This window comes from Aquila chrysaetos, chromosome Z (assembly GCF_900496995.4).
Source record: "Aquila chrysaetos chrysaetos chromosome Z, bAquChr1.4, whole genome shotgun sequence".
Lineage (NCBI taxonomy): Eukaryota > Metazoa > Chordata > Aves > Accipitriformes > Accipitridae > Aquila > Aquila chrysaetos.
In genome coordinates this window covers 78563458-78588577 of record NC_044030.1, presented here as the reverse complement: position 1 = coordinate 78588577, position 25120 = coordinate 78563458, and the positions used below count along the sequence as shown (strand labels likewise).

Genomic DNA, 25120 nt, shown 5'->3' with positions numbered 1-25120 from the left:
TATTAGGCTGCAAGAGTGGGTTCTTGACCTAGCCATAGAAGGCACTACCTCTTTGTGAAAAGTCCTCTGTCTGAAGTTTTAGAGCAGAGACATTTATCAGATGCACTGTAAAATGACAGTCTTCAACCAAGGTACTGATGTTCACAACCCAACTCCAGAGAGTAAGAGGAGTTTTTGAAGTTACACACCAGAAAACAGAAGACATCCTGAAAATTTGTTTGGCCTGCTCCAGTCAACAGGATTGCTGCTGCTTATGGAGAAGAGAACAGATGGGGAAAGATGTAACGTGGAATCAAATGCATCTATTACAGATTCACTAGAAATGACTTTATTTCAAGGCAGAGACCAACCTCAAGGTAATATAGACTTCCGAGACAGGTCAGAGGACATCATTTGCTTCCCCTGCTCTAAATCTTAGGAAGTAGCTCAGCCAGCCTGAGAAACCATGTATCTGTGTGGTTAGCTTTGACTACTTTGGTTTCAGACAGACAGTTTTCTTGCATAGACAAGAGCAACTCATGTATCCCTGTTTCTGTTGATGGTACTGAGTCACCATTAGCACGTGATGGTCCTGAATGTCTGCATGGTCTGTTTCTACCCACATCCCAAGCTCTGAAATCATGAGTGAATTTCCAAAATGAAGAGAAACATCTATTACTATACATCTGAAAGTGGGACATTTCAGACATGTTCTGGCATCTGCCATGAATAGATGGCAACCGAAAATTGTTATGCAATGATATTTAACACATACACTGGATCAGAGACAGGTAACCAGGCTGTTCTAAACCATAATCACATGCAATGCGCATGCAGTCTTGCAACAAATGCCATAGATGCACAGTCTGTGCTGATGCCACCTCACCAGATATATTCTGCTTATATAGGGAAATGAGTCCAGCTGACTCAAGAACTTTACAAATTTATCCTACGGTGGATAAAATCCCATAAGGAGAGTCCTTAAAACTTCAAATGGCAAACTGTGCATCAGAAAAACTTTAACTTTTTGCAGTTCAAAATGAAAAACCTTGAGCTAAATCTTAGGGAATTCGGAGCTAAATCGGAGAGATATTTCTGCAGGCAGTCGTCCTGGTACAGACAGAAGAAGAATTCCCACCTTCTTGGCTGAAAGAAAATCACAGCCCTGACTTTCATGAAAAACCTTTCTGCCATACAAAGACCAACCTATAGTGCCCCAAAATGATAATCACCTGGCTTTCATTAAAGACACTTCTAATTAAACAACTTGATCAACACACAAAAATGTGTGCTTTGCAGGCAAGAGACGGTAAGCAATTTATCTTTCAGTATAATAATCGCTAATATCACACTATCTGAAATTTAAACTGATTAATAAAGGTATTTAGGTTATGAAGTCCTAGATTAGTCTACAGCCTCTATTTGTTTCAACAGCAAGAAATAGCAACTCTAATCATTTCCACTTTAAGAAATAAGGGTCCAGTTGTTGGACCATTGCTACTGGCCCAGAAGCATTTTCACTTTTTACCAAAATAGGTTCTCACAGGATGATCCCTCTCTTGAAGGGTTGGTGAAAAGAGAATACAGAATAGAATCACAGAAAAATTCAGGTTGGAAGGGAACTCTGCTAGTTATCTGGTACAAACCTCACCAAAACAAGGCCACCTCCAAAGTTACATTAAGTTGCTTGTTCAGTTAGGCTTTGAAAGTCTCCAGCACTGGTTTTCAACAAGTCAGGAACTTCAGGAATGTAATCTTGATCACAACATACAGGACCTGCCACACTTAGAGGAATTTGAGAAGCCTGTTACTGGGAGCTGGTGAATCAAGGAGGTTGGAAGTACATGAGAAACTGATTTTCATGAGTCTCAACTTTTTAAAAAGGCCAAAGACAACAGAACCAAAGGGCATGTGCATAGGTCAAACGGACTATACAACTGAAAGGGTCAGCATATGAGTAGGCAGCTGGGATGTTTGCATTCCTAATGTCTGTCAGGTGAACAGGTAACTCCACAAAGCGAAGGGTAGAACAGAAGTTTTCTTCCTCAAGGCCCATAGCATAATACAAAGTCTTTGACTGCAAGTGCAGTCTTATGAAGCCTTGCATTCACTGAAGAAGCCTTTACTCTCACTTCTAAGGGAGATTGAGAAGATGCTGGTGAGTATTGGTCACAATGCTTTCCCAAGAGCCAGTACAAGGATTATACTGAAGAAATTGCAATATCCAAGCTAAGATTTTGTAAAGTGCTTCTCAAGGACAGGCAGTCCTGCTACAAATTTCTCAAAGTCTCACAAAAATCCAGATATATCATTTCACAATAGTAACAATATCATCAGAAGTCTACAAGGCCAAGGGAATGTTTTCCTGGAAAGGAAGGCACTGTCGTCTTTCCAGATTTATCCCCCAACAGAAAAATACACACCAGAGATCAGTGTCCACCTAAGGAAAAGATTTCCACAGGAGGGACAGTTTTTAAAGCCAAGTGGTTGAAACCAAAAGAGGCATCTTCAAAGAAAAGAAAGAGAAAATCAAAAGACCCTAAAGAGACTAGAGACAACGCTGATTCAAGACAATAGAACAAAGAAACGGTGAACTGGCATAGAACTCGGTTAAGTAGTGAACAGCTCAGACCTCGCTTAAGCACTGAGCTGAGAGTGAAGTGCTTATCACCACGAATACAGCATCATTCACAGCATGCAAGTAGGCGGTGCTTTTATGCGAGCCAAACGGTTCTACTACTGCACACATTTCCAGGGGACTGAGTGTAGGTGAGTTCTGTTGTGAATGCTAGCAATACGCAGATATTTCAATACTGATGTTTCCTCTTCGTTAAATATTTATGTTCATCTGCATTGCTGTTTGGTGTTAGCATTTTTTTGAAACGATAGGTAAATTAAGTATGACTTAGTAACCTAGAGGTGAAAGGAAAAAACATGATTTTTCTTCATCCTATTACAAGGTAGTCTACTCCAGACCACCCTAAGTTTGAAATATCATCACTAATCTCTTTGAACACACATGAAGAAGCACCCAAAACCTGACATTCTCAGTAGAAAACAGAAAGAATGAGGACAAAAACATTATCTCCTTTTTACAGATAAGAGACTCACAGAGAGAGATCAGAGGATTTGCCAAAAGTAACACAGGTAAGGCCAGGCTATTCCCTATATTTACTCATGCTAAAACTCTGTCTCTGTCTAGCCTCTTAAAATTATTCCAATACCCTTGAGGTCCCCAGTCAAATTAGTTCTTTATTTATTATCCCAGTTCTCAAGTATCTTTCAGATGGGCTCATCCATTGTTCCAGTACAGCTGGGTAAACAGACAAAGTCAATTCTATCATGCAGGTTTACCTCATAGCATTCAAAACCCTTTGCATATGTGGGATTTTTTTTCTTTAAGCAAGCTAAGAATGTGTTTAAAGGTGACCTGTGCTGAAAAAAAGAGGAATGGGAAAGTTTGGGGACAATCAGAAAGGAAAGGCTTCTGAAAATTGACTTGTTTCAATATCCCTTTCAAAGGAAAAGAGTAATAAATCTAATAACCAATGTTTGAAGCTTCAGTATGTAATCACCCTTATTAAGGCAAAAAATGACAATGATATGGACAAGAATTTTAGTCATTGACATGAAAAGAAAGCAAGGCTTTCTAGTCTTTCCAGGAAAAGTCCTCCTTTGGACTTTACTGTGAAATGACACCTCAACTGTGTCAACAATTTTTAAAATGAACAAGCGATTCAAGAGAAATAGTAACATTAAAAGAAAAAAAAAAAATAATCAGTCTCCCCCAAAAGTTAATCTTCTTAAGATTTTACAATCTTCCCAAAGCAGACCATGTCTTTCAGTATGCCTGCACAGTGCTTAGTATACAACAGTACCTCATTTCTGATGACAGCCTCTGGCATTACTGAAATATAAACACCAAACAGGAGACAGACGACATAATACACCAGAAAAGGGGAGAGCAGAGATCCCATTGAAAATAAATTCTTGATATTCCTTTCTGTCTACAATCCCACCCCATATCTGTGCCATTTATACACAGTGGGGAAGAACGAAACCTTAAAACACATACACAACAAGAATTTATGTAAAGCAAGAGAATTAGCAGATGTGTTGGTAATCTTCCACAAATAAGAAACAAAAGCTGCTAGCTGTACTTATAAATTCAAAGATTAACATTAATAGGCAATGCTGAGACTACAGGTATTATCCTTCTTTTAGGGGAAGTAGCTCAATAATCCCAGTCCTGCAGAAACTCAGCTGCCTGTCCAACTTTTGTGACTCAAGTCCTACCCTGGGCTGCAGAACATCTACAGATTCATCAGCCAGAGACTTGCCAAAGTAAACTGGATTCTTGCCACTGACATGGCAGTGAATTAGCGACTATTTAACTAGGTCAGACCTGATTACCTAGAACAAGGGCAATTTTCTTTACATCTCTGTGTAAAGCTTCTGAAAATGGCAAAGACTGAACATTTTTGTGGCTGCAGAAAGAACATCCCAAAATCATTTTTGATAAACGAGGTTTAACTACATTTTAATATGGACGGTATTTTCTATTAACATCAGGGCAGAAGCCTATTGTTCAGTAGAGCTCTTCACTTCCTTTACACAAGAGCTATCTCTTTGAATCTGTCTGAGTCAACTTTAGTGACCGCTTTAATATTCACTTTACAATTAATGCTTCTTTTTATGGCTTGGTAGAAGGTAAACCAATTTCAGTTTGGCTTCTAGGTATTGAATTTATTATTAAAAGTTATGTACTTAAAACTCCTGTAATGAAACCAGAGGCATCATGAGATATTAACCTAGAGTTAATGCTGAGAAGGCCAGTTTGAATAATTCAATTCATGTCACCTTAAGTATCTTTTCAAATGGAATTAACTTTATCTCACAAAAAAAGGAAGCTCCATGTTCCAGTTACTGATTATTGACTCCACGAGAGTTCTGTCTTAAATCATCTCACCACCATCTTCCCAGAAATTTTATTTTGCTGCTACCAGAATGCTTCTTTAAATTTTGAGGGCTGACTTTCGTTATAAAGAAGCAATATTAGGTTAAGAGGAAAACGTGGTTTCAGAATTATTGCTACCGTTAGGTGATGCTAAAACAGACAAAAATAAAAGTTAACACCAAACTACCTGCATTAGTTCAATGTAGCTACAAACCAGGGCTGCATTTCAGCCACCGGCACACAGCTACTGCAGTCGTTGGCCTCCCACACAACTCCACCTCTTTTTGCAACAATGCCACGGAAGTCTGGTAACTCTGCAGTTCTCTTGAGCTGTTAACTGCCTCATTCGAACACAAAGCCCAGCATTTAAACGCTGAAAGAAGATGCTTTCAAATAGTTATCTAAGCCCAGGGGAAAGTGACAGCTCATGGCCAGCATTGTTGTACAGTAAGAATGAGAGAGCCAGACAGACGAAAAGCAGGTGATGTTAAGATATAGGTGTAGCATTAGAAATGAATCAAAACAAACAAGTAGGAAAAAAAGGCGAAAATTAAGAGAAACAAGAAAGAGCATTTCTTAACAAGCAGAACAAAGAAGTGCTTCAGTACAGAGTATAACTGTGCAGTCCCATGTTTCTGCGAGACACAGGAAAATCAGAATGACATCTTACATTGAAGCACAGATGCCCCGGTAACATCAGCAGTCACCTGAAATAGGAAACGCTGATTACCTCTCCTAGACAGTTCAAAGAAGTGAAAACTACGTAGCAAGCTAGTATCTCTTGATTTAAAGCCAGACATATCCAGGATTTCCTTAGCCCAGCCAAAAACAAACAACAGGGAAAAGATTCCCAATGGATCAGGATTCAAACAAAACTCAGAAAGGCTTCCTTTAGCCTAATATTTAAACAAGGTGGCTTTTTTTAAAGTCCATCTTAAAACCAAAAGAGCAAGAGCATAAAAGTTTCAGCAGGGCAGACAGTGCTGGTATGGGCAGCAGCACTCAGAGCAGGAGGAAAGTCTTCTGGATCTGTTGCCCTCCCAATTCTTACCTCCAAAAAATCCCTCCCTGCTGCATTCCCCTGTAGCATTCCCCATTGAGGCAGACACCAGAATGCAAGCCCTACGCCTGGCTGAACTACTGTGTTAAGACAACACTCAAAGAGAACAAGAGACCTATCACGACCCTAAGAGCTCACAGTTCAGGTATTAAAACAAGAGACAATACGACAGCAACAAAAGAGATGTGTGAAATAATAGTCCAACAGGAAGCAGACCACTGACTCTTCTTCGGTTTTGATAGATATCACATCAAGTCATGTGTTAGGGAAAGAACCGACACAATGAGGCAGTCCTGCAAATCTCTCCAGTTTCTGAGCTGTGAGGAGAAACACAGCATGAAGCACTTGTTTGGAAAAAAGGTAACAATTTATAAAGCCAAATGCATTCAAGATATAAACAGCTCTATGCCTACCAGGACTGCGCAGAAAGAGAAAATTGAAGAGGAAGGCCAGAAACATTAGAAATATTTGGCAAGCCATAAGAAAAAACAGTTGAAACATGCGTTGACAGGTTTTTATCTATGCCTACAAAGCTTTGCACAGGGCAAGAGGGCTAGGGTAATTTCAGACCTACTAGGCTGGAGCTGTAGACTAGGTAACCATAAATGAAATGACAAGGCAAACCTCAATATAATACCTGAATTTGCATTTGTGGACAGAAGTACCTTTAAATATAGAGAAAAGAAATAATGGGATCAAAGACAAGCTTGATAGAACTTTGCACATGAAATCAGAAAACAGTTTCAGAGAATTCTCTGTGTATACCTTGATAGAGCGATTAGGAAGACAGAAGAACAAGAGGAGATGAATGTGGATTGCTGTACCATAAGATGCTGATTTGACAGTTAATGGGCTGAAGGTTTCCTATTATCTACTTCTACATTTTTGCACTGTAGATGTGATTATACGAGATACCTTTATACTAGGTGCTAACCTGGTACAAGATATGTGTATTTAAAGTTGAAAGGCTAAAGGTGAAATGTTAAGCATGGCAAAACTTGAGAGAGGTATTGGCATCATCCCAAACACAGCTGCCACAGTGCTGTTGGACTGCATGGGCTCCTCTGGACTGTTTTCCAGAGACATCCCCAGCAAGTTGCATATCACAGGCAAGAATACAGGCATCATCCATTCTCAGAGAAAAAGGTTCTTGTTTTGAACTCAACGCCATCACAAAATGGATGGCAGATGAAAATACAAAAGAATGGAAATGAAATGTTTGTAAAGGCTAAAAGCCTGACAAACAGCTCAATGTCCAACAACATATTTTACAAAAAAAAAAAAACAAAACATCAGCAGGATAAAAAATGATTCCTAATGCCAATAAAGTCAGAGAAGTATTGCTACCTGTTTCCTGAACAGAATTAAAAATGACTCCTTGCTTCACAGGCTCCTGTCTGTGTAATTTTGTTAGTAGGGAATGACTGAAAGGCCGGAATCAGGCCACCTTCTGGATACTCTGTTTGAGCCCTATTATAAGCCTTTAAGACTCTTCCAGCAAAAGAAAGGATCAAGGCCCCAACCTATAAAAAAAAGGAAGCTACTGAAAGAGAATAGCAGGTAAGAACATCCGGTAGAGCACTTGCATAAGTAGCCTTCATTTCCAGGGTATAATCTGCTATAAGCAGGGATGCAAATCAAGTATGGAACTATAAGAAAAAAATCTCAAGCAACCATGTCTTCAAGGCTTTGGGCGTATGTATCTGAGACACATTACCACTTAATTTAACACATTGTACCTCTAGTCAACATTTTCTGGTTTTAAACTGCATATGTAATTACAGGTCTTCTATAAACAGCTGAAATCAGATGGGCTGCCTTACACACTTGAGAAAGCTCTTACTGACCAAATACATCATCTGTAATGTCCTTTTCAATCATCAAAAGCCACAGTGAAAATTTGAAAGGCTGTATCTACAGTCACTCCAATTACTTTACTGTTTAAGGAACAGGACAGAAAACAGAAGAGCATCTTAACTGTTTCCTTAGCAAAACCATTGTTTCCTATGATTCCTACTCCATTACAACATGGTCAATTAACTTCAGCTATTTTATTGACCCAAAATTTGGGTTTTTTTTTTGTTTTCCTGCAATCCATGTATTAAGGGAAGAACTCACGGGAAGCCAATCATGAAACAGTATTCAATACTATATTGCAAGAAAACACACTTAAAGTTTAGTTCTAGTAAAAGAGAAAAGACGTTTCGAAGATGTCATTAAAAAAAGGAAATGGGAAAGAAGAGCTTACCTTCTGCTCCTTTTCTTTGGTAGCACTGAGTTCAGAAAGGGAGAGCGATAGTTTTTCCTGCTGCTCAGCTAGGTACTTCTGATAAAGGCTCAAAAGTTCCTGGCATTCTCTGTACTGCTGCTGCAGAGGTGAGACATCAAAAGTTAAGGGAAAAACACTCTTTAGTGAATAGTTAAGAGTCAAATGTATACGAACTTACTCTGTGTAAATCTGATTTACAGATCCGTATACAGTTCAATTTAAAAACAGATACTGTGTGTTTAAGTACTGCCTAATGATGACAAATCTGCCTAGAAATGAATGTTCAAGTACAACTTTCTTTCTACTCAGAGAGTGGAAAAAAATTGCATCAAATTCTTTTATCATTGGAAAAGGGACAGCAGCAGGAGGCAGGTGATGACATTGTTTCAGCTGGAACAATTACAACCCTCTGATTTGTATTCAGCAAAGCCAGACACTACCAATGTTTATTTATAAATAAATAAATAGCCAGCCAAGTAAGTAAATAGTCTATTTTTAAGCACAGACATGGATTCACAAGCCCACATACCCAAATCCAATCTCTTTGCTTGAGCAAGAACACCTCCAAAACCCACAGCCACAGATGCAGCACTACAAGCTTTTTAGAGACCAGCAATGATTTTTGGACAGTAATCTGGAGAGGCAGCAACTGTGGTGTTTGCAAGGATATTAGCAAGCAACAGTGTCCTGCCTTGCTTGCAGTATTGAAATTCCAACAGGAGATAAATCTGCTCTTCACCTGTCATTGTGTAATTCCCTCCCTTGCTCATGTAGCATGGTAAACCATTTATGCTCCCCTCTCTCCCCCCTCACATTTAATTATGCATGCAGATGGGATAAGGGCTCGCTGTCCAAAGAGATTACTCTGAATAAATACTTTAATAACAAGTCACCGCAATTAAGGTAGGGAACAAAAACTTCTTCAATCTATAAAATGGTGTTGAGTTACAGATTTCCTTAACATTTTTATGATCTAATCATTGCTTCTGGGCAAATTCATGTTGCAATCATTTTTGCCAATCATGGCTGCATAAATAACTCACTGCTTTGTTATTCCCTATTATGACCCTAAGGTTTTTTTTCCTTTTCTTCTTCTTCTTCTTCTTCTTCTTTGGGGGGGGGGGGGGGGGGGGGGGAAGGGCGTCTTGCCAGGTTTTGTTTGTTTGTTTGTTTGTTTTTCTTTCCCTTAAATAAAAGGCTACACAGAGAATAAACGAAACATTTTAGGAAGTAATAGGAGGTTATTAAACCTCAATGTTTAAATCAATCAGGAGAGCCCCTAGAACACCTTTGCTCAGCACCTGGAAATAGGGTAGGGTACAAACAATGGTCTAAACAAGCTAATTGCTTTCCAGAGCCAGCCTGCCTGAAGCCTGAGCTGTTTTACATTTCAGTTCATTTTGTCAGAGAGCACCAAAAGGCTGAAGTGATTTGTGGTGGTCTCAGGAGTCTCTGCCAGCTATGATGTATATAAAAGAAATTTTTTATTCCGGTTGTAACCATAGGCAGTAATGTTTATAGTAGGTGAACGTATTAGCCTGGACGCAGGGCATGAATTTTACTCTAGAAAAACCAGTTCATTTATACAGCCTAAGAGTTAAATGTCCGTATTTTAAGACAAATTATAGGGAAATTCATTTAAACCCATGTTATGTGGCAGAATATAAAAACAGACAGTCCTAACTTTATCAATTTTTTACAGCCCTTTTAATTCACTTTGCTTCCAGCAATCCCTTCCTCACAAAACAGATTTTACCCTCTTCTCCCTCCAGCAAGCACACTGCTGGCACAAGGAACGAGTACCCCAAACAGCCTCAGGGCACACGACTGATGACTACGCACCTACCTTCACTCTTGCCACAGTGTCAATATCAGTCCTGCTGGAAAGCTAGGCAAGATTGCCCTCACTCCCAAGCTTAGCACATATATGGTGCAAATGTACCATAAAAGAGATGCCCAAATGGTGTTTTACATACTGAAGAGCCCTTGCTGTGCACATGATGCTACCACCTCTTACTTGCAGCTGCCAAATTTATTTAAAATACAGCTTAAACCATGACAAGCAAAATTAACATTAGGAAAGCATGCAAGCAAATCCTAATTGTCCAAGGGTCACTTATGTGATCATGAGTGGGAAGGGCAATAGTTAACATGAGCTTGAACAGCAACTGAAATATTCCTGAAATTCCTGTATGATTCAGTCAGCATTGTAACTGCTAAAACTTCCTGTGTTAGAAGATTAAAACCTTGTTCATTCACACAATCATTCTACATTAAGCAACGTATTGTTATAGCCACCATAGTCTAAGAGTCCAAAGCCCTGCTTTGCTTACTAAGTGAGTAAACATGAAGTTTCAAATGGGGAGGCAGGGGGGAAGTTCATTTGTTTAAGATGCAAGCAGAATAGCTGTAAGTATGGTAATTCTCCATAATGTGCTGGTACATTTACTGCAGAATATGTTCTTAACAAAAAAAAGCCTTAATATTCTTAATATTAGACCTTACTCTTCCATTCTATTGAATTTTTGCTAAAAGCAGCAAGATGATCTCTTTTTTCCCCCCTACAAATTAGCCAGGGAAACACAACACTGCCACAAAAATATTTAAGTCATTCACATACAACAAGGGCACACACATACTATAGCAATACAGTCTCTAGACAAATACATAGGTAATGACAAATATTTTCATAATCCACTTTAAAAAGAAAGGGGTGAAAAAAACCTATAGGACAACAAGTCCTACAGATTTGCATTCCACAGAAAAACTAATGCACCTAAATGCTTACATCAGATATTTCTTCATGTGTTCAGGAGCACAAATATTGGATTTACAAGATGTTAGTTACCTGAGAGAAGTGGTACTTGGCATTTCACTGAACGGTAGTTTTATGAGCAAGAAAAACGCATTTGAATGTATCTGAGTAATACAATTTATGCAGTTTGTTAGTATTAAGTTGTATGTAGTATTAAGGTTGTATATGGCGGGAGGGAGGGAGAAAAAAAATCAAAATCAGAAATGCAAAGGTTAAGATTTCAACAGCCACATTTACATGTCATACTGCAAGTACTATATATTTTATAGAATAAATTAGTTAATTTCATCACTGAATGTAAGTCACAGAATTAAGAGTTCATTTATGGCTCTTAAGAGATAATACCTCAGTGGAGACAGAGTTGGCTTTGAGAAGAGGGACTGCTAGCATGCAGCAGTGGCATGCTTACAGAGGCCAGGAACAGATTTCCAGGGAGAGGGACATTAGGCAGGGAACAAAGAGCTTTTTCTTAGAGGTCAAGCTTCACAAGAAGGCACAGCCAACTTAATGCTCAACTGCTGCCAAAGATGCACTCCCACTCGCTCCCCCAGTCTCACTCTCTCTGCACCAGCTCTGCAGCTCTCCCAAAACCCTCACTCACTCCAAGGGCTCAGCAAACTGACTCGGCAAGGCAAAGGCTCAGTCAAGCACAAGAGCTGGCACAAAGGAGCAGAGGGAACAGGCAGCTGGGAGAGGGGGACACCTCTTCCAGCAGCAGTGACCTGTCTGGTAGTGTCCATCCACCTTGCAAAACCTCAACCCTACTCTTTCTCCAGGTCCACTCTTAAGCCTCAGGCTTTTAAGTCTGCTCCATGACTACACCTGCTACTCCCAGCTTACTCCTTGCTGAAATACTTTTAGCCCTCTCACAAGCTGAAGTAGGACAGCTATGGTTCCTTGCTTCCCCAGAAACTTGGTTGAGAGGGGAAGAGGTGGGCAAAAAAGTGCCGATCTCTAGCATACCCACTGACATCCTGTACTGTTCCCAGCACACTGTTTCTACTGTCTCTTTGACTGCAAGTGAAGCCCAGCTTAAAATCTGAAGTGTTCTGGTTTAGACCATTGAGCAACTTCCTAGAAAGATTTTGAATTTTACACATCAGCCTCCCCAACCTTCTGTGAGCCATGCTGACACTATAGCAAGCATTTCAAACACCCACTGGTCTCTTCATCTACAGTCGAAGTTTTCAAATGAAGCCAACACCAGGCCACTCCACAAGGGCTATTTGCTGAAGTTCTCCCTTTCTTAAATCACTTTTTGTAAAAGGAAAAAAAAAAAAAAAGAAATAAGGTAGAGGACCTTCTCTTTAGCAAGACGGTTTCTTTAGCCTGTATCATTCAAGAAGAAATGTTTAGTTTTACCTCACTTTTTTTTGATGAAAAAAGAAAACTAAAGCAACCTCCAGTCACAGGAACCTATGAAAAAAGTGTTCTAGAAGCTATTAGTAGGGGAAGAGAACAGTACTAATGAGATTTTTTGGCAATCAAACTAATGACAAAGGCCTTGTTGTATTTTCAGAGTGTTTGTGAGAACTCCTCACCTAGTGACTCCTTCCTCAACGGCTTGTCACGAGCACTTTTGGGACAGGCACAAGCTCTAGTGTTCCCTTTTTACACATGGGAAAACTGGCACAGGGAGTCTTCAGGCATGTCCGTGCACACAGCTGCAGCCCAGCAGTCCCACACTCCACAAGCCAGCTCCAAGACACAAGTCTTGCAGCTGTAGGGTAAGTTAGCACAGCTCAGGCATAGCACTAACAGACCAGATTCATCTTGCAGCTGATTAGCTTAGAGTGCAAGTTTGCCTGCACTCACCCATGCAGACAAACCCTAATAGACTTCCCAAGCATCAAACAAGATGCCCAGGGATGACTAATTCCTATAGTCCCTGACTATATCTCTGACTTGGACCATCCTTTCATCCAAGGCTGCATACTCTGACCATGTCCAGAAGAGAACACAAGAGCTAAAACTCCATCTTCAGCAACAAGATACTCTAGTCCCATCAGCCCCTATGTCTAATGGAAGATTCTCTACATGCTCAGAGCTATTGCAAACAAAGGAAGGAAAAAGTCAAACAGGCACATGTTAGATTTAAATTTAAATAAGGTAGCAATAACTTACACTTTGTGGTAGAGAAACAAGAAACTTTTAGTGATACGATTTTGGCACATGATAAAAAAAGCTTTTTGACATCTGCAATAATGATCTAGTAGCCACAAAACACTTTTTTTTTACCCCTGCTTAAGGACATGCATCTAGAAAGCTGACTAGTTATCATCATACTGGCAGTTTCAGCAAGACCAAACTCTTCACTGCCTCAGGTAGACCCTTCCAGACAAAGGCTGTGAAAAAACTAGACTGAGAAGGAGACGCTGAGGAAGTACCACTGACACTAGGTTGCTGAAGCTAGAGGTCTTTGGTCTCCAAAGAATAATCTATTCAGATAAGTTGCAGGCAGACCTGATCTTGTCTGCCTGCCCTCCAACTAGGTGTGTATAAGCCAGACCGATTCAAGGAGCCATGCACAGCCACAGTAGCACAGCATCAAGCACTTCATGCCTGATCTATTGCACCTTGCTTTGATGTTTTTGTGTTTTGGTTTTGGTTTCTTAGTTTGGCTGCAACAACAACACTACACCATTTCCAGAATGCAGCTGGACTGTGTCTGGCAACTTGAACAATGTCAAAGCAAGCTCACATCTGTTTAATAGACACACCTCTGCATCTATAACTTTGGCACCTTGTACTACTATGGCATCCCACTGCACTGTTACTCAGTAGCCCAAAAATGCCTTAAAATGCTGCTGCAAGAGTAAGAAAGCATTTCACCAAGCTCAAGCAAAGGCTAAGACCCCACATAGCTGGATCTCCAAATAATACTATCCCTATGTCTACAACTAAGGCTCAAGCTACACTTAAATGCTCATAATACAAGGAAACAGAATTTGCAGAGCCCCAAAGGCCCATGACAGCCTCATGGCAAATGCTACTACAAGTGTGCTCAGTTTGAAGTGGGCCCACATTTCTCCATGCATCACGCAAGCATGTATTTTTCAGTATTTTGACACATGAGGCAATGAGGTTTATCTTCTACCTTAATATTTTGCATATCAGTAGGAGAAAGATACCATGCATTTTGGAAAAGAAGCAATATGTATGTCACTCTGATTTCCACCTGCAGGCTCTCTTCTTCCTAACCAAAGAAAGGATTAAAATAATGCAGCTTCAACTACTTACATATGAAAAGTCATATGAATAAAAATAAACTGCTGGTATTAATGAACTAACAACTAAAAGGAACACTTTAAAATATAAACTAAGATATTCTAATCTCTTTCCTTTAGCATTAAACAATTACATACTTCATTGGAAGCTGACCCACATTAAATTTTAAAATACAACTTGTGTTTAATACCTATACAGTCCTGTGCTTTGACAATCTCATCTCAGAAGAACAACAACAGGGCTGCATTTCAGAAATCAAACTATCCAGGCACAGATCAAAGTCAACCCTAACATGTTCCTTCTGCCTTAAAATTAAGAGAAATAAAATAAGTGGCTTGAACCTATGTGAATCACTGTTCCATGAAAGGGTAAAGACTAGTAACTTCTATGAAGGTTTATTATCTAAACTCTGAAGATGCCGCAAAGACTGAAGGTAATAAAATGTTTTATGAACAACTTCACTTCGCTTGTTCTTATATAACTGAGTTTATGTGGACTCCTTGGCACAGTGATGCTAAGAACCTGTAGGGAACTTTCTGCACATTCAATTTTCAATGTATTAAAGAATCATTTGGCACTGGTCTGAACCTTATGAGCCTTCAATTCAAAACACAAACTCTTTCTGGTCCAAAATCCTCAGGAAGCACATGTCTGAAAGCACTATAAAGAAGGAAGGCACATACAATAAGATCGAGTGATCTCCAATCTGAAGCCCAACAGTTACATTTTAATTTACACTTGAATATTTTAATGTTGTTATCCAGTCAGTAAATTAACTCAAGATGAAAGAATAAAAAGGGAAGATGCATAGGGAAAAAGGTCACAAGGTCCACAAAAGTTAAGAACTTCACTCCTGTTTGAAGCATCAGCATTATGTTGTTGAATGCCACAGCTCTCATATAAAAGGAATCGCTTAATAAATGCCCATTCTGTTTGAAGGGAAATTAAATTTACATTCTTTGGGAATATGGTATTGTAATTAGTTCATGACTTGATTACACTTCGAAGCGAGCCAAGACTGCATACAGTGCATACAAATTAGTTAAGTTATGGTTACGTACCTAAAGAAAAGCTACAGAGTTAAGAAGAAAGTTAGGGACAAAGCCAGGGAAGTCCTTTGGAGCTTTCAGGAAGCTTATGTAAAACATCGAACTGAAATCTAGTCTCTGGACTTACTGATGTCAGGTGGGAACAGAAATAAAAAATGCAGTTTCCTAAACAGCTGAATGAGTTGTTTTCAAAAAATAATCTTTCCATCTCCACCCATACCACCTGTAAGGCAACTATTAAAACTGATCCTAAAAAAAAAAAAGCAATGAAAGATACAAGATTTCCTACCCTGGTTAAATTCACCAGTATGATTTATCCCTGGTGCTTGTAATTTTTTAAATTTCTTTTATAGACAGCCTAAGTTTTGCATCATCTACCAATATGCTGTATTCCACCCAGAAGATGAAATTCCCAAGATTGCTTTAAACGTACTGAAAAATACTGAAATACACAATATAAATACAGTGCATATAAAATTGGCCAAACAAAAAGATAGCCAGTATGATTTGAAGAGAGCAAGGAAAGCATTTAAACCTAAAACTAATTCCCAACATAGCACATGAACTCAGAGAAGTTTCTATCATACTTTCAAAATGGAAAAGCACTTTAGAGTACAGGATTTGATCCTATGTATCGAAAATCCTTTCCACAGGATATGCCAATCAAACTGGACAGCTTATCTGCCATGTTCTCTGGTTCAAAGGTGGGTAAGGACAAAAATATCACACACCATCATATGCCAGCAGATGTGCCTGGATCAATAAATCCAAATACCATCTCAGAGCTTGCACTTCCCATTCCAAGTGGAAAACACATCTCCAGCCTTATCTTCATTAATACAAACAAAAGGATACTTACAGGCAAAGAAAAAAGAAACTAAAGGTTTATTCTGCAGCCTGGCTGTGCTAACAACTTTCTTCTAGTGAAAAGGAAGGAAAAATGCAACACACAACAGGCAAGTTATGCCACTACACACACTGGCAAAAACATACATTTTCATAATAATGGACATAAAGCTGATGACAGAAAAACTAAGAATCTCAGTACACAAAATACAGATCCCACAGATAATCGTAACAAACTGCTGGTCCTGGCACGGGCCATAAAAATTTTTACTTTTGGCTTAAGAAGTGCAACGGCAGGAGATTTTCCTCATTGGCAAGAAAGAGTTTGTTCAGAACATACTCGCTCCTTTCAGGGGAGCTCTGCCAACTTCTATAGCGACTTTCAGGATTTAAAAATTTCCTTTGGCATTTGCTTAGACAGAACAGCTACCCAGCCACTGGAAACTGTTAAGGAACTTGTTACTTACGTATTTGTCTATCAGCTGGTAAATGTACAATCCTTTTTTATGGAAAAAAAGGAGCTAGGAGATTCAGACATACGCAATTTCTGTGCAAAACAGCCCCAGCATCCGAGCACACCACCACATATTTCATCATGTATGACAGAAAATAATCTCAACCTGTGCTGTGTGAGAATTTGAAGCCAAAAGAAGGTATTGCACCTATAACCATCCACACAAAAAGAGTGCTGTTTTTTCCTTTTACATATTTAAAGTGCAAAATTAAACAAATAAAAGGAACCCTGTATAATTTAGCTTTCATTTTCTATCAAATTGCTCATAATTGTAACCATAAAATGATAATATTCTACCATATGTGCATCTGCAAAGCCGACAAAAGCACTGGTCAGCCCCTGAGACAAGAAAAATGGACCTGTCGCTCCACCTAGTGACCTTTCTGGATACTACTGCCTCTCCTGACTGAACTTGCACAGAGCGCTTGTCAAATTTAGAGGTTAACTTTGTTAGAGAGGGATCTAACACATCACTTTGAAACATGAAAATCCGCTGTGCAATCCTCCTGCTACCTTTCTTCCTCAAATTACACTCCCCTCCATCCACATAGGCAGTCACGGCTTTACATAAAATACGCATCACTGGAAATACTTGCTGTTTTAGTTGCAGGCCTTTGTGAGAATTAAAAAAAACCTTTCACAGTTGCCACCGTTACTGTTTACACAAAGCCATTTGTCATATCAGTACTACTCGATATTAAAACAGACGTGTTCTTTACTCTAATTTGACAACAGAGCTCCTGGCAGAAGCCTGAGGAGAGATAAGGTGCTTTTAGCCTATATGGGAATTGAGGTATCTGAGAAAGGATGCACACACAGCCTGTTATGTTTAGACACAGTAAGAGGAGTTATTTAACAGGATAAATGTGAGCTCGGAGTCAGCTGCGTTGAGGAAAGGGGATGAAGAGGCAAAAGAGAAATGGAATGTAAAACCTGAACTTACTAAGAGCAGAGCTACAGCACCTCCATCTCAATTAAAGAACATGCATAGTAAATCAAAAAGGTGTCTGCTTTGCAGGGAATGAGAATTTAAGATCACAAAACATCAACTCATTTTGTAATGAAGCTTATCAGGTTTGGTTTTGGTTACTATCAGAATGGAGATCACCTGAGAATACACAGTGGTGTCTGTCTTGTTGCTTCCTCACAGGAAACAATCAATCATCACTCTTAATTTTATATACTTGATGTCTCTCACTGAACCTTTTCCTTACAGCCCTCAAATGGGAATAATGCTGACGGAGAAAAGCAGACTCTCCTTTGGCCAAGCTCCCACCACTCTCAGAATGAGAGATTCCTTGTCCGGGCCCATACTAGAAAGGAAACGTGGCTACCACAGGGAATTCTTTTGTTTGCTGCTTTCTCACGTGGCTGCCTCTCCATATCTTGCACAGTCAGCATCAGGGTTGGGTATTTCAACTTTCTTTTCCCCCCCTTTTAAACTAGAACATACTCAGACAGCAGCACATAGATTTTAATTTGACTATCAGCAAATGGTGCAAGAGGCAAGATGAAAAATCTGTAAATGCTGCTAGACCAAAACAGGAAAAGAATAAATACCAGTGAGCCAAGAAATCTTGCCCTTCTTATGGAACTGCCTTCAGTGTTATATCTAGGACAGCACAGAATGTAAAAATCACAGATCATTCTAGATAATTTATTTTTTTCTTTTAAAGCTATTGCTATTTTGACAGTCTTTCTAACCCTGTTAGAACACAATCTGTTTGCATGCTGTTGATGAGACAAATGCAATGCTCCTTTTCCTAAAAGGCAGATGAGGTCAAATCAAACTCCATACAAGTGCACTAATACTGATTTTAAAGGAGGTGTCCCCAAACCCAAAAAAGGAAAGTAGTCAGAGCGCTGCAAAGATCTTTTCCACCACATGCTGTACACATCTCTAATTAGATAAGTATTTCAGAGTTACTTTAAAGGCCTCAGAAAGTTGGTCTTTTCTTGTAAAAACTGGCCTTAAACATGACAAACTGAAAAGCACTGGTTTCACTGAACTGAAGCCAGTGAAGAGAAGATTTAATAACAGCCTCATTATAAGGTTCATTGTTGTAGGACTATTTAATATACAAGATTAACACATCTTATCTCCCACTTTCACTGAAACCTATTATACCCCTCATTAATACATGCACATTTCTACATCATTTACAGCACTAAAGTCTCAAATAGTATTGTCTGAAACAGGGTGTGTTCTGCTGCTCTTCCTCGTGGTAGGCTCTTTTTGCAGTAACAGTACTCAAAAATAAGCCTCACAGCTCAAAATGGAAGACATGGCTAGGTAAAGTAAACAGGGCTGCTTAAAACAGAGAAATTAAAAATAAAAATCAATTGTTTTGCCAACACTCTGGATTTCATTTCTTGACTTCGGTTCCCTCACATTCAGACCAAAAGGTGACTTGTAAGACAGAAAACTTCTAGCTTCCCAACCTAATGAATAATGGTATTTTTCCCTCGTGACAATTTCAAATTTAAAAGTAAAGTGAACCGCAGTTCCTCAAATTAACAGGCATTTTAAAATTCTTCAGATCTGGATCATCAGAGAAGAAAAGGAAGCTGTATGGTACGAACAGTACAACACTTTCCCAGATTACATACTTCTGTGTCCATAGATATACCAGGACAGACCAGAACAATGTACCTTAATATTACAGGAAGGAGAAGGAATCAGATAAGGAAAAATACACATTTTTACATTCTCAGTAGACCAAAGAGACCAGGTTGGTCCTTTTTCTTGCACAAACAAGAGAACTGTTAGAAGCTGGATGAATACAGGACCCAGCAAGACAAAAAATTTCTATTGGAAGCATTCCAGGACAGAGAATATGCATTTGTCCAGCAACTGAACAAAGAGATTCAGGTGTTTACAAGCTTTTCTGTACTTCTACCCACTAGGTTCCAGACAAAGAAACAGAGAAGATTTTTGACATAGTTCCCCTAAGCTGTGGAACTGCTCTCCACAGGAGGCTGTAAATGTTTAAAGTTTACATGGACTCAGCTAAACAAATTCACAACAAAAAAATCCACCCAGTGCTATCAAACATGGAGAAACATTCTGACAGCATTTTTTAATTACAGGTTTCCAGACATTGGGAGACTTTGGGGGCAAGTATTACTATTTGCTTATCCTGTCCTTATACTTTGTCACATGCTTGTGGCCACTATCAGCGTTAAAACACCAAACTTTGTCATTTGACATGGTACAGACATTTTATGTTCTCATCATACTACAATTAACAAGTTAAATATATTAAAACTTGCTAAGCATAGTGAAGATATCTTTTCTCCAAACATCTGAAGAGAATTGCTACCACTCGTAAATTGTTAGAAAGCATGTTAACAAAATTCCCTTTCCCTCACAGTTGACTTTCTGAAGCTACCCTACACCAACAAAAAGGTTTCCAAATCAAATGGTTAGTATTTATTGAAGAGGAAGAAAATGAGTGACCTGAAATGATTCTACTGGGAAGCATTGATAACAAAGACTTAATTTCCTGGAGCCAGATGTACAGCTCCCACAATTTTTCTACTGTTCTTGGAGTTACAGATGCTTACTCTGGCTGAGTAGTTTTGTATTAGAAAAAGGGTCTTGACACAACAGGCCTATTCCCAGAGTGACGCTGACCCATTCACATTTACTTTTGTCTTTTAGTAAGTTTACATGCTTTTAGGTAAAAACAAGTTTCATGAGGCTCTGGAAGTGCTATCACCTGCAAGAAAAACTCATCTCACCCCTATACCCTCACATTTATTAACACAGAAGAATAGCTGGCATTCTGGAGGTCATCTTGGCTTCTTACATGGAGCATACCGAGATCCGGCTAGATGTGTGTAAACCAAGGAAGTCTAATGTATTGGTGGGTAAAAGTGAGGACCTCTTCTCCATAGCTGTGGCTTTTTTCTCCCCATTATAGTTTTCCATTCCCTTAGAGAAACATTGCTAAGTGTTAGCCTTGAGGATATCAATGCTGGAGGGCCATTACTCCAGAAGACAGGAATTCTGAAATCTAAATGCAGAAGCTCTCATCAGAAGAAAAAATAGCTGAAGAGAGTTTGCATAAAGACGGTTATTGGCAGCAAGAAAATGATACTTTTAGATATCCTCCTCTCACAGGATTAATATTTGAGTAAGCAAATAGTTCTTTGGCAAATTCTTTACTTACTGCAATAGTCAGAATCACAGTCAGATGCCTCCATACATACAGCCACTCTCCATAAAAACAAAACCAGAAAAATCTGTGATCCAGTGGGTCTGCAGATAATGCAGGGCTCACCATGGATACTTAGAAGAGCTTAGTCAAGTCAGGTACTGAAAAGGCCTTATTGTAAAATACATTCCTGTGATTATAATAAATTTCTGAGCCATCAAACCAAAGACACTATAAGGAAATGCAGAAAAATATTCAACTCAGATTTTCTACAATAGGGGACTATAAAAATCAGAAATTAGGGTTATTTTCCAGACCAACACATCATCAAGGTAGCCTGCACACCAAGCTATATGAGAATGCCTGTTTCTTGCCAAACAAGTAGGAAAGGAAAATTACTGTATGTGAACACCCCGCAAGGGCCCTAAGACTAGAAGAGACTAGCTTAAAAAAAGGAGGACCATAAATAAAAATAAATAAATAAATAAATAAATCTAGAGAGCTATTTTCTTCATAGAAATTCAAAACACAAGACACAAAACTCTTCAATGAAGAGTTCAGTGAACTCAAATACAAGATCCTACAGGTCTCAAGTGATACTACTGCCAAGCCCAGGGCACAAAAGCATGAACATTCATTGAGGTGTTCTCATTGATAAACATTGTGGAGACCATGGAGGAGTGATAGCCCCCACAGAATTAACTTTTGAAGTGATTAATTTAGAAGCCAAGACTGCAGCAGAGCTGCTCAGTATTCCTCCTTAATTTCAACAGACCAAGGAAACACCCATACTTTTTCTATCTCAACTGGAAGCTTCGTCCTGTGCTAATAGCTAGGAAGTTTCATCATTGCAGTATCTGAATAGCTTACAGGTATCAATGGACCTACTGTCATTATCCCTGTATATTCATTCTACAAGGAAGGACACATTTCATAAAGGGGAAGGAGAGCTACAGACAAGGTATGGGATTTACATAACTTCACAGAAGTCTGTGCAGCACAAGTAAGAGATTTCACATGTATTAGATCTCAGAGTACTTCCACAACAGCTTGCAATGCTAGTATTTCAGGACCATTTTCTGAACTGTTGTGCCCTGTACTGACAATGTAGCTTTGTGGTCAGTCTCCCTAGCAGTCTGATCTCTAGCTAAACCAGAAAAAAAAAGGAACCTGCGTTTTCCTCTTTTTTTTGACAGTTTTTACCAGTAAGACATTTCATATATGCCTGCCTTTCCCTTCCAAGGATTAAGGTGAGATAGAATTGAAGCAAGATAGGGGCAAAAATTAAAGCAGTAACCGTACTGTAACACATCTGCCTCTGAAGTGAGAAGGAACAGACAGCACCAAAACATCTTCAGATCTGACAGGTTGCTCTGCTACCAATCTGCACTAGCAGGTGAGACATGTCACTCCATGACAAGTATCAGAAATAAAGGAGCTTAATGCAACTGTAAGTGTTTTAAATGATCTCTCTCTATCATGCAACAGGAGACGACAAGCAGTTCTAACAAAACGTGGAGATTTTTCTCCCCTGAGCTGCAAAGCTTTAAAATTAGCACTTCATGTGTGCTTGTTCTTTTAATGTCTGCATTTATTAAGGAGCAAAACAACCATGCATCTGAAATGCCAGAGAAATATGGATCCATAAATAATGCCACATTCCTATTCACACCTAATCTAAATATTTATGTAGTAATTTACCAGCAAAAGATGCAAACTATTCTTTAAATGTTACATTGTGTTAAAGGTTAACCACATGACATGTTTTATTACGAAGCTCTGAATTCTGTTTAAGACAAGTTTTTCTTTTCAGTGGAAGTTCTGGTATTGAAATGGATGGACAGTGGCAAGGAAGTCTAGTCACCTCTCAGATATAAATGCTGAAGTTCAGACTTCTTCAATATTTTTTCAGTCTACATAGCCACAGGCCATGCAATTCAGCAGCATACTGATTGAGAGAGGAAGGGCCACCTTCTTCACAACTAGAAGAGCTACAAATAGATCTATTAGTGAGGCTTAGTTCTTATAGCAAGACTGATGATGCTGAGTTTCACTTAGAAAAGCAGCCTCTACTGAAATCAGCACCCAATCAAAAATGGTATGTACATACCCCCAAGAGAAATGTTAAATGTAACAGCAAAACTTCCCCCAGTATAAATACATGCCTTTGGATTTCATAATGTAAGTGCTAGATGTAGCCTCATCTTGTCAGTGGTGTAATGCTTCTCTGCCCAGTATCTTACACAGAAATTCATGATCCACTCCTCACTCAGTCCTACAAAATCCAGCTTCTCTCTTACTTCATACCCTGCTACAGTTATCACATATTTATGGTCTCAACTGTTCCTTTTGGTTTCTTCTTGAGCTCTCGCCTTCATGCTTTCTGTTCCTAAAACCTTTAATATTAGATGTAGTTTCTAATTTATCTTCTATTTTCTCTCTTATACAAGGCTTTCTTTAGAAATATTAATTTGCTGACTTCATTTCCAGTTCTCTTGATCTCTACATCTTTGGTCATAGGCTTGCTAAGATGATGAAGAGGACTTTAAACTAAAGTTGCCGGGGAGGGGAACCTCAATCCATCCCACTCCAACCAGTTTGATGCCAGGGCTAGCAATAGATGCCCAGAGCCTGGAGAGGGATCACAGGTCAGCAGGTGAGCACCTGAAGAGCAGCACAAAGGAATTCCAGCCACTCCAGCCAGTAAGTCAGCTTCATCAGGGGCCGAACTTAAATGCCTCTACGCAAACGCACGTAGCATGGGGAATAAACAAGAGGAGTTAGAGACGTGTGCATGCCTGCAGGGCTATGATCTTATTGGCATCATGGAGACATGGTGGGATGGCTCCTATGACTGGAGTGCTGGAATGGAAGGATACAGGCTCTTTAGGAAGGAGAGGCCGGGGAGATGAGGAGAGGGTGTCACCCTCTATGGCAATGACCAGCTGGAGTGCACGGAGCTCCACCTGGGGATGGATGAGGAGCTGCCCGAGACCTCATGGATCAGGATTAAAGGGAGGGCAGGGACAGGTGACATTACAGAGGGGGTCTGCTACAGGCCACCTGACCAGGAAGACTAAGCAGATGAGGCTCTCTACAGACAGATAGGAGCAGCCTCATGCTCACAATCCCTGGTCCCTCATGGGGGACTTCAACCACCCCAATATCTGTTGGAGGGACAACACAGCAAGGCATAAGCAATCCAGGAGGTTCCTGGAGTATGTTGATGATAACCTCCTTCTCCAAGTGACAGAGAAGCCAACGAGAAGAGGTGCTATACTGGACCTTGTTCTCACCAACAAGGAGGGGCTGGTGGGGAATGTGAAGCTCAAGGGCAGCCTTAGCTGTAGTGACCATGAAATGGTGGAGTTCAAGATCCTCAGGGCAGAGAGGAGGGCACACAGCAAGCTCGTTACCCTGGACTTTAGGAGAGCAGACTTTGGCCTCTTCAGGGATCTGCCTGGTAGAGTACCATGGGATACAGCCCTGGAGGGAAGAGGGGCCACCTCCTCCAAGGTCAAGAGTGATGCATCCCTACAAAGAAGAAGACAGGCAAAAACATCAGGAGGCCTGCGTGGATGAACAAGGAGATCCTGGACAAACACAAACACAAAAAGGAAGCCTACAGACGGTGGAAGCAAGGACAGGTAGCCTGGCAGGAATACACAGAAATTGTCCAAGCAGCCACGGATCACGTTAGGAAAGCTAAAGCCCTGATAGAATTAAATCTGGCCGTGAATGTCAAGAGCAACAAGAAAAGCTTCTCTAGGTACATCTGTGATAAAAGGAAGACTAGAAAAAATATGGGCCCTCTCCAGAAGGAAACAGGACACCAGGTTACCTGGGACATGGAGAAGGCTGCGGTACTCAATGACTTTTTTGCCTCAGTCTTCACCAGCAAGTGCTCCAGCCACTCCACCCAAGTCACAGAAGGCAAAGGCAGGGATTGGGAGAATGAAGAACCACCCACCATAGAAGATCAGGTTCGCAACCATCTAAGGAACCTGAAGCTGTACAAGTCCATGGGACCTGATGAGATGCATCTGCAGGGTCCTGAGGGAACTGGCAGATGAAGTGGCTAAGCCACTATCTATCATATTGGAGAAGTCATGGCAGTCCAGGGAAGTTGCCACTGACTGGAAAAGGGAAAACATAACCCCCATTTTTAAAAAGGGAAAAAAGGAAGACCTGGGGAACTACAAGCCAGTCAGTCTCACCTCTGTGCCTGCCAAGATCATGGAGT

At 39.9% G+C, this 25120-nt stretch overlaps 1 protein-coding gene across 6 annotated transcripts in view; it reads right to left on the bottom strand.

Annotated features, from left to right (window-relative positions):
- KIAA1328 (KIAA1328 ortholog) overlaps positions 1-25120 on the bottom strand; it is a 190781-nt gene that overhangs the window by 104420 nt on the left and 61241 nt on the right. For all 6 annotated transcript variants that reach the window (XM_030004498.2, XM_030004500.2, XM_030004505.2 and 3 more), the window contains one exon: positions 8245-8372. In XM_030004498.2, coding sequence (XP_029860358.2) covers positions 8245-8372 — 128 coding nt within the window. The remainder of the gene's footprint in view (positions 1-8244; positions 8373-25120) is intronic.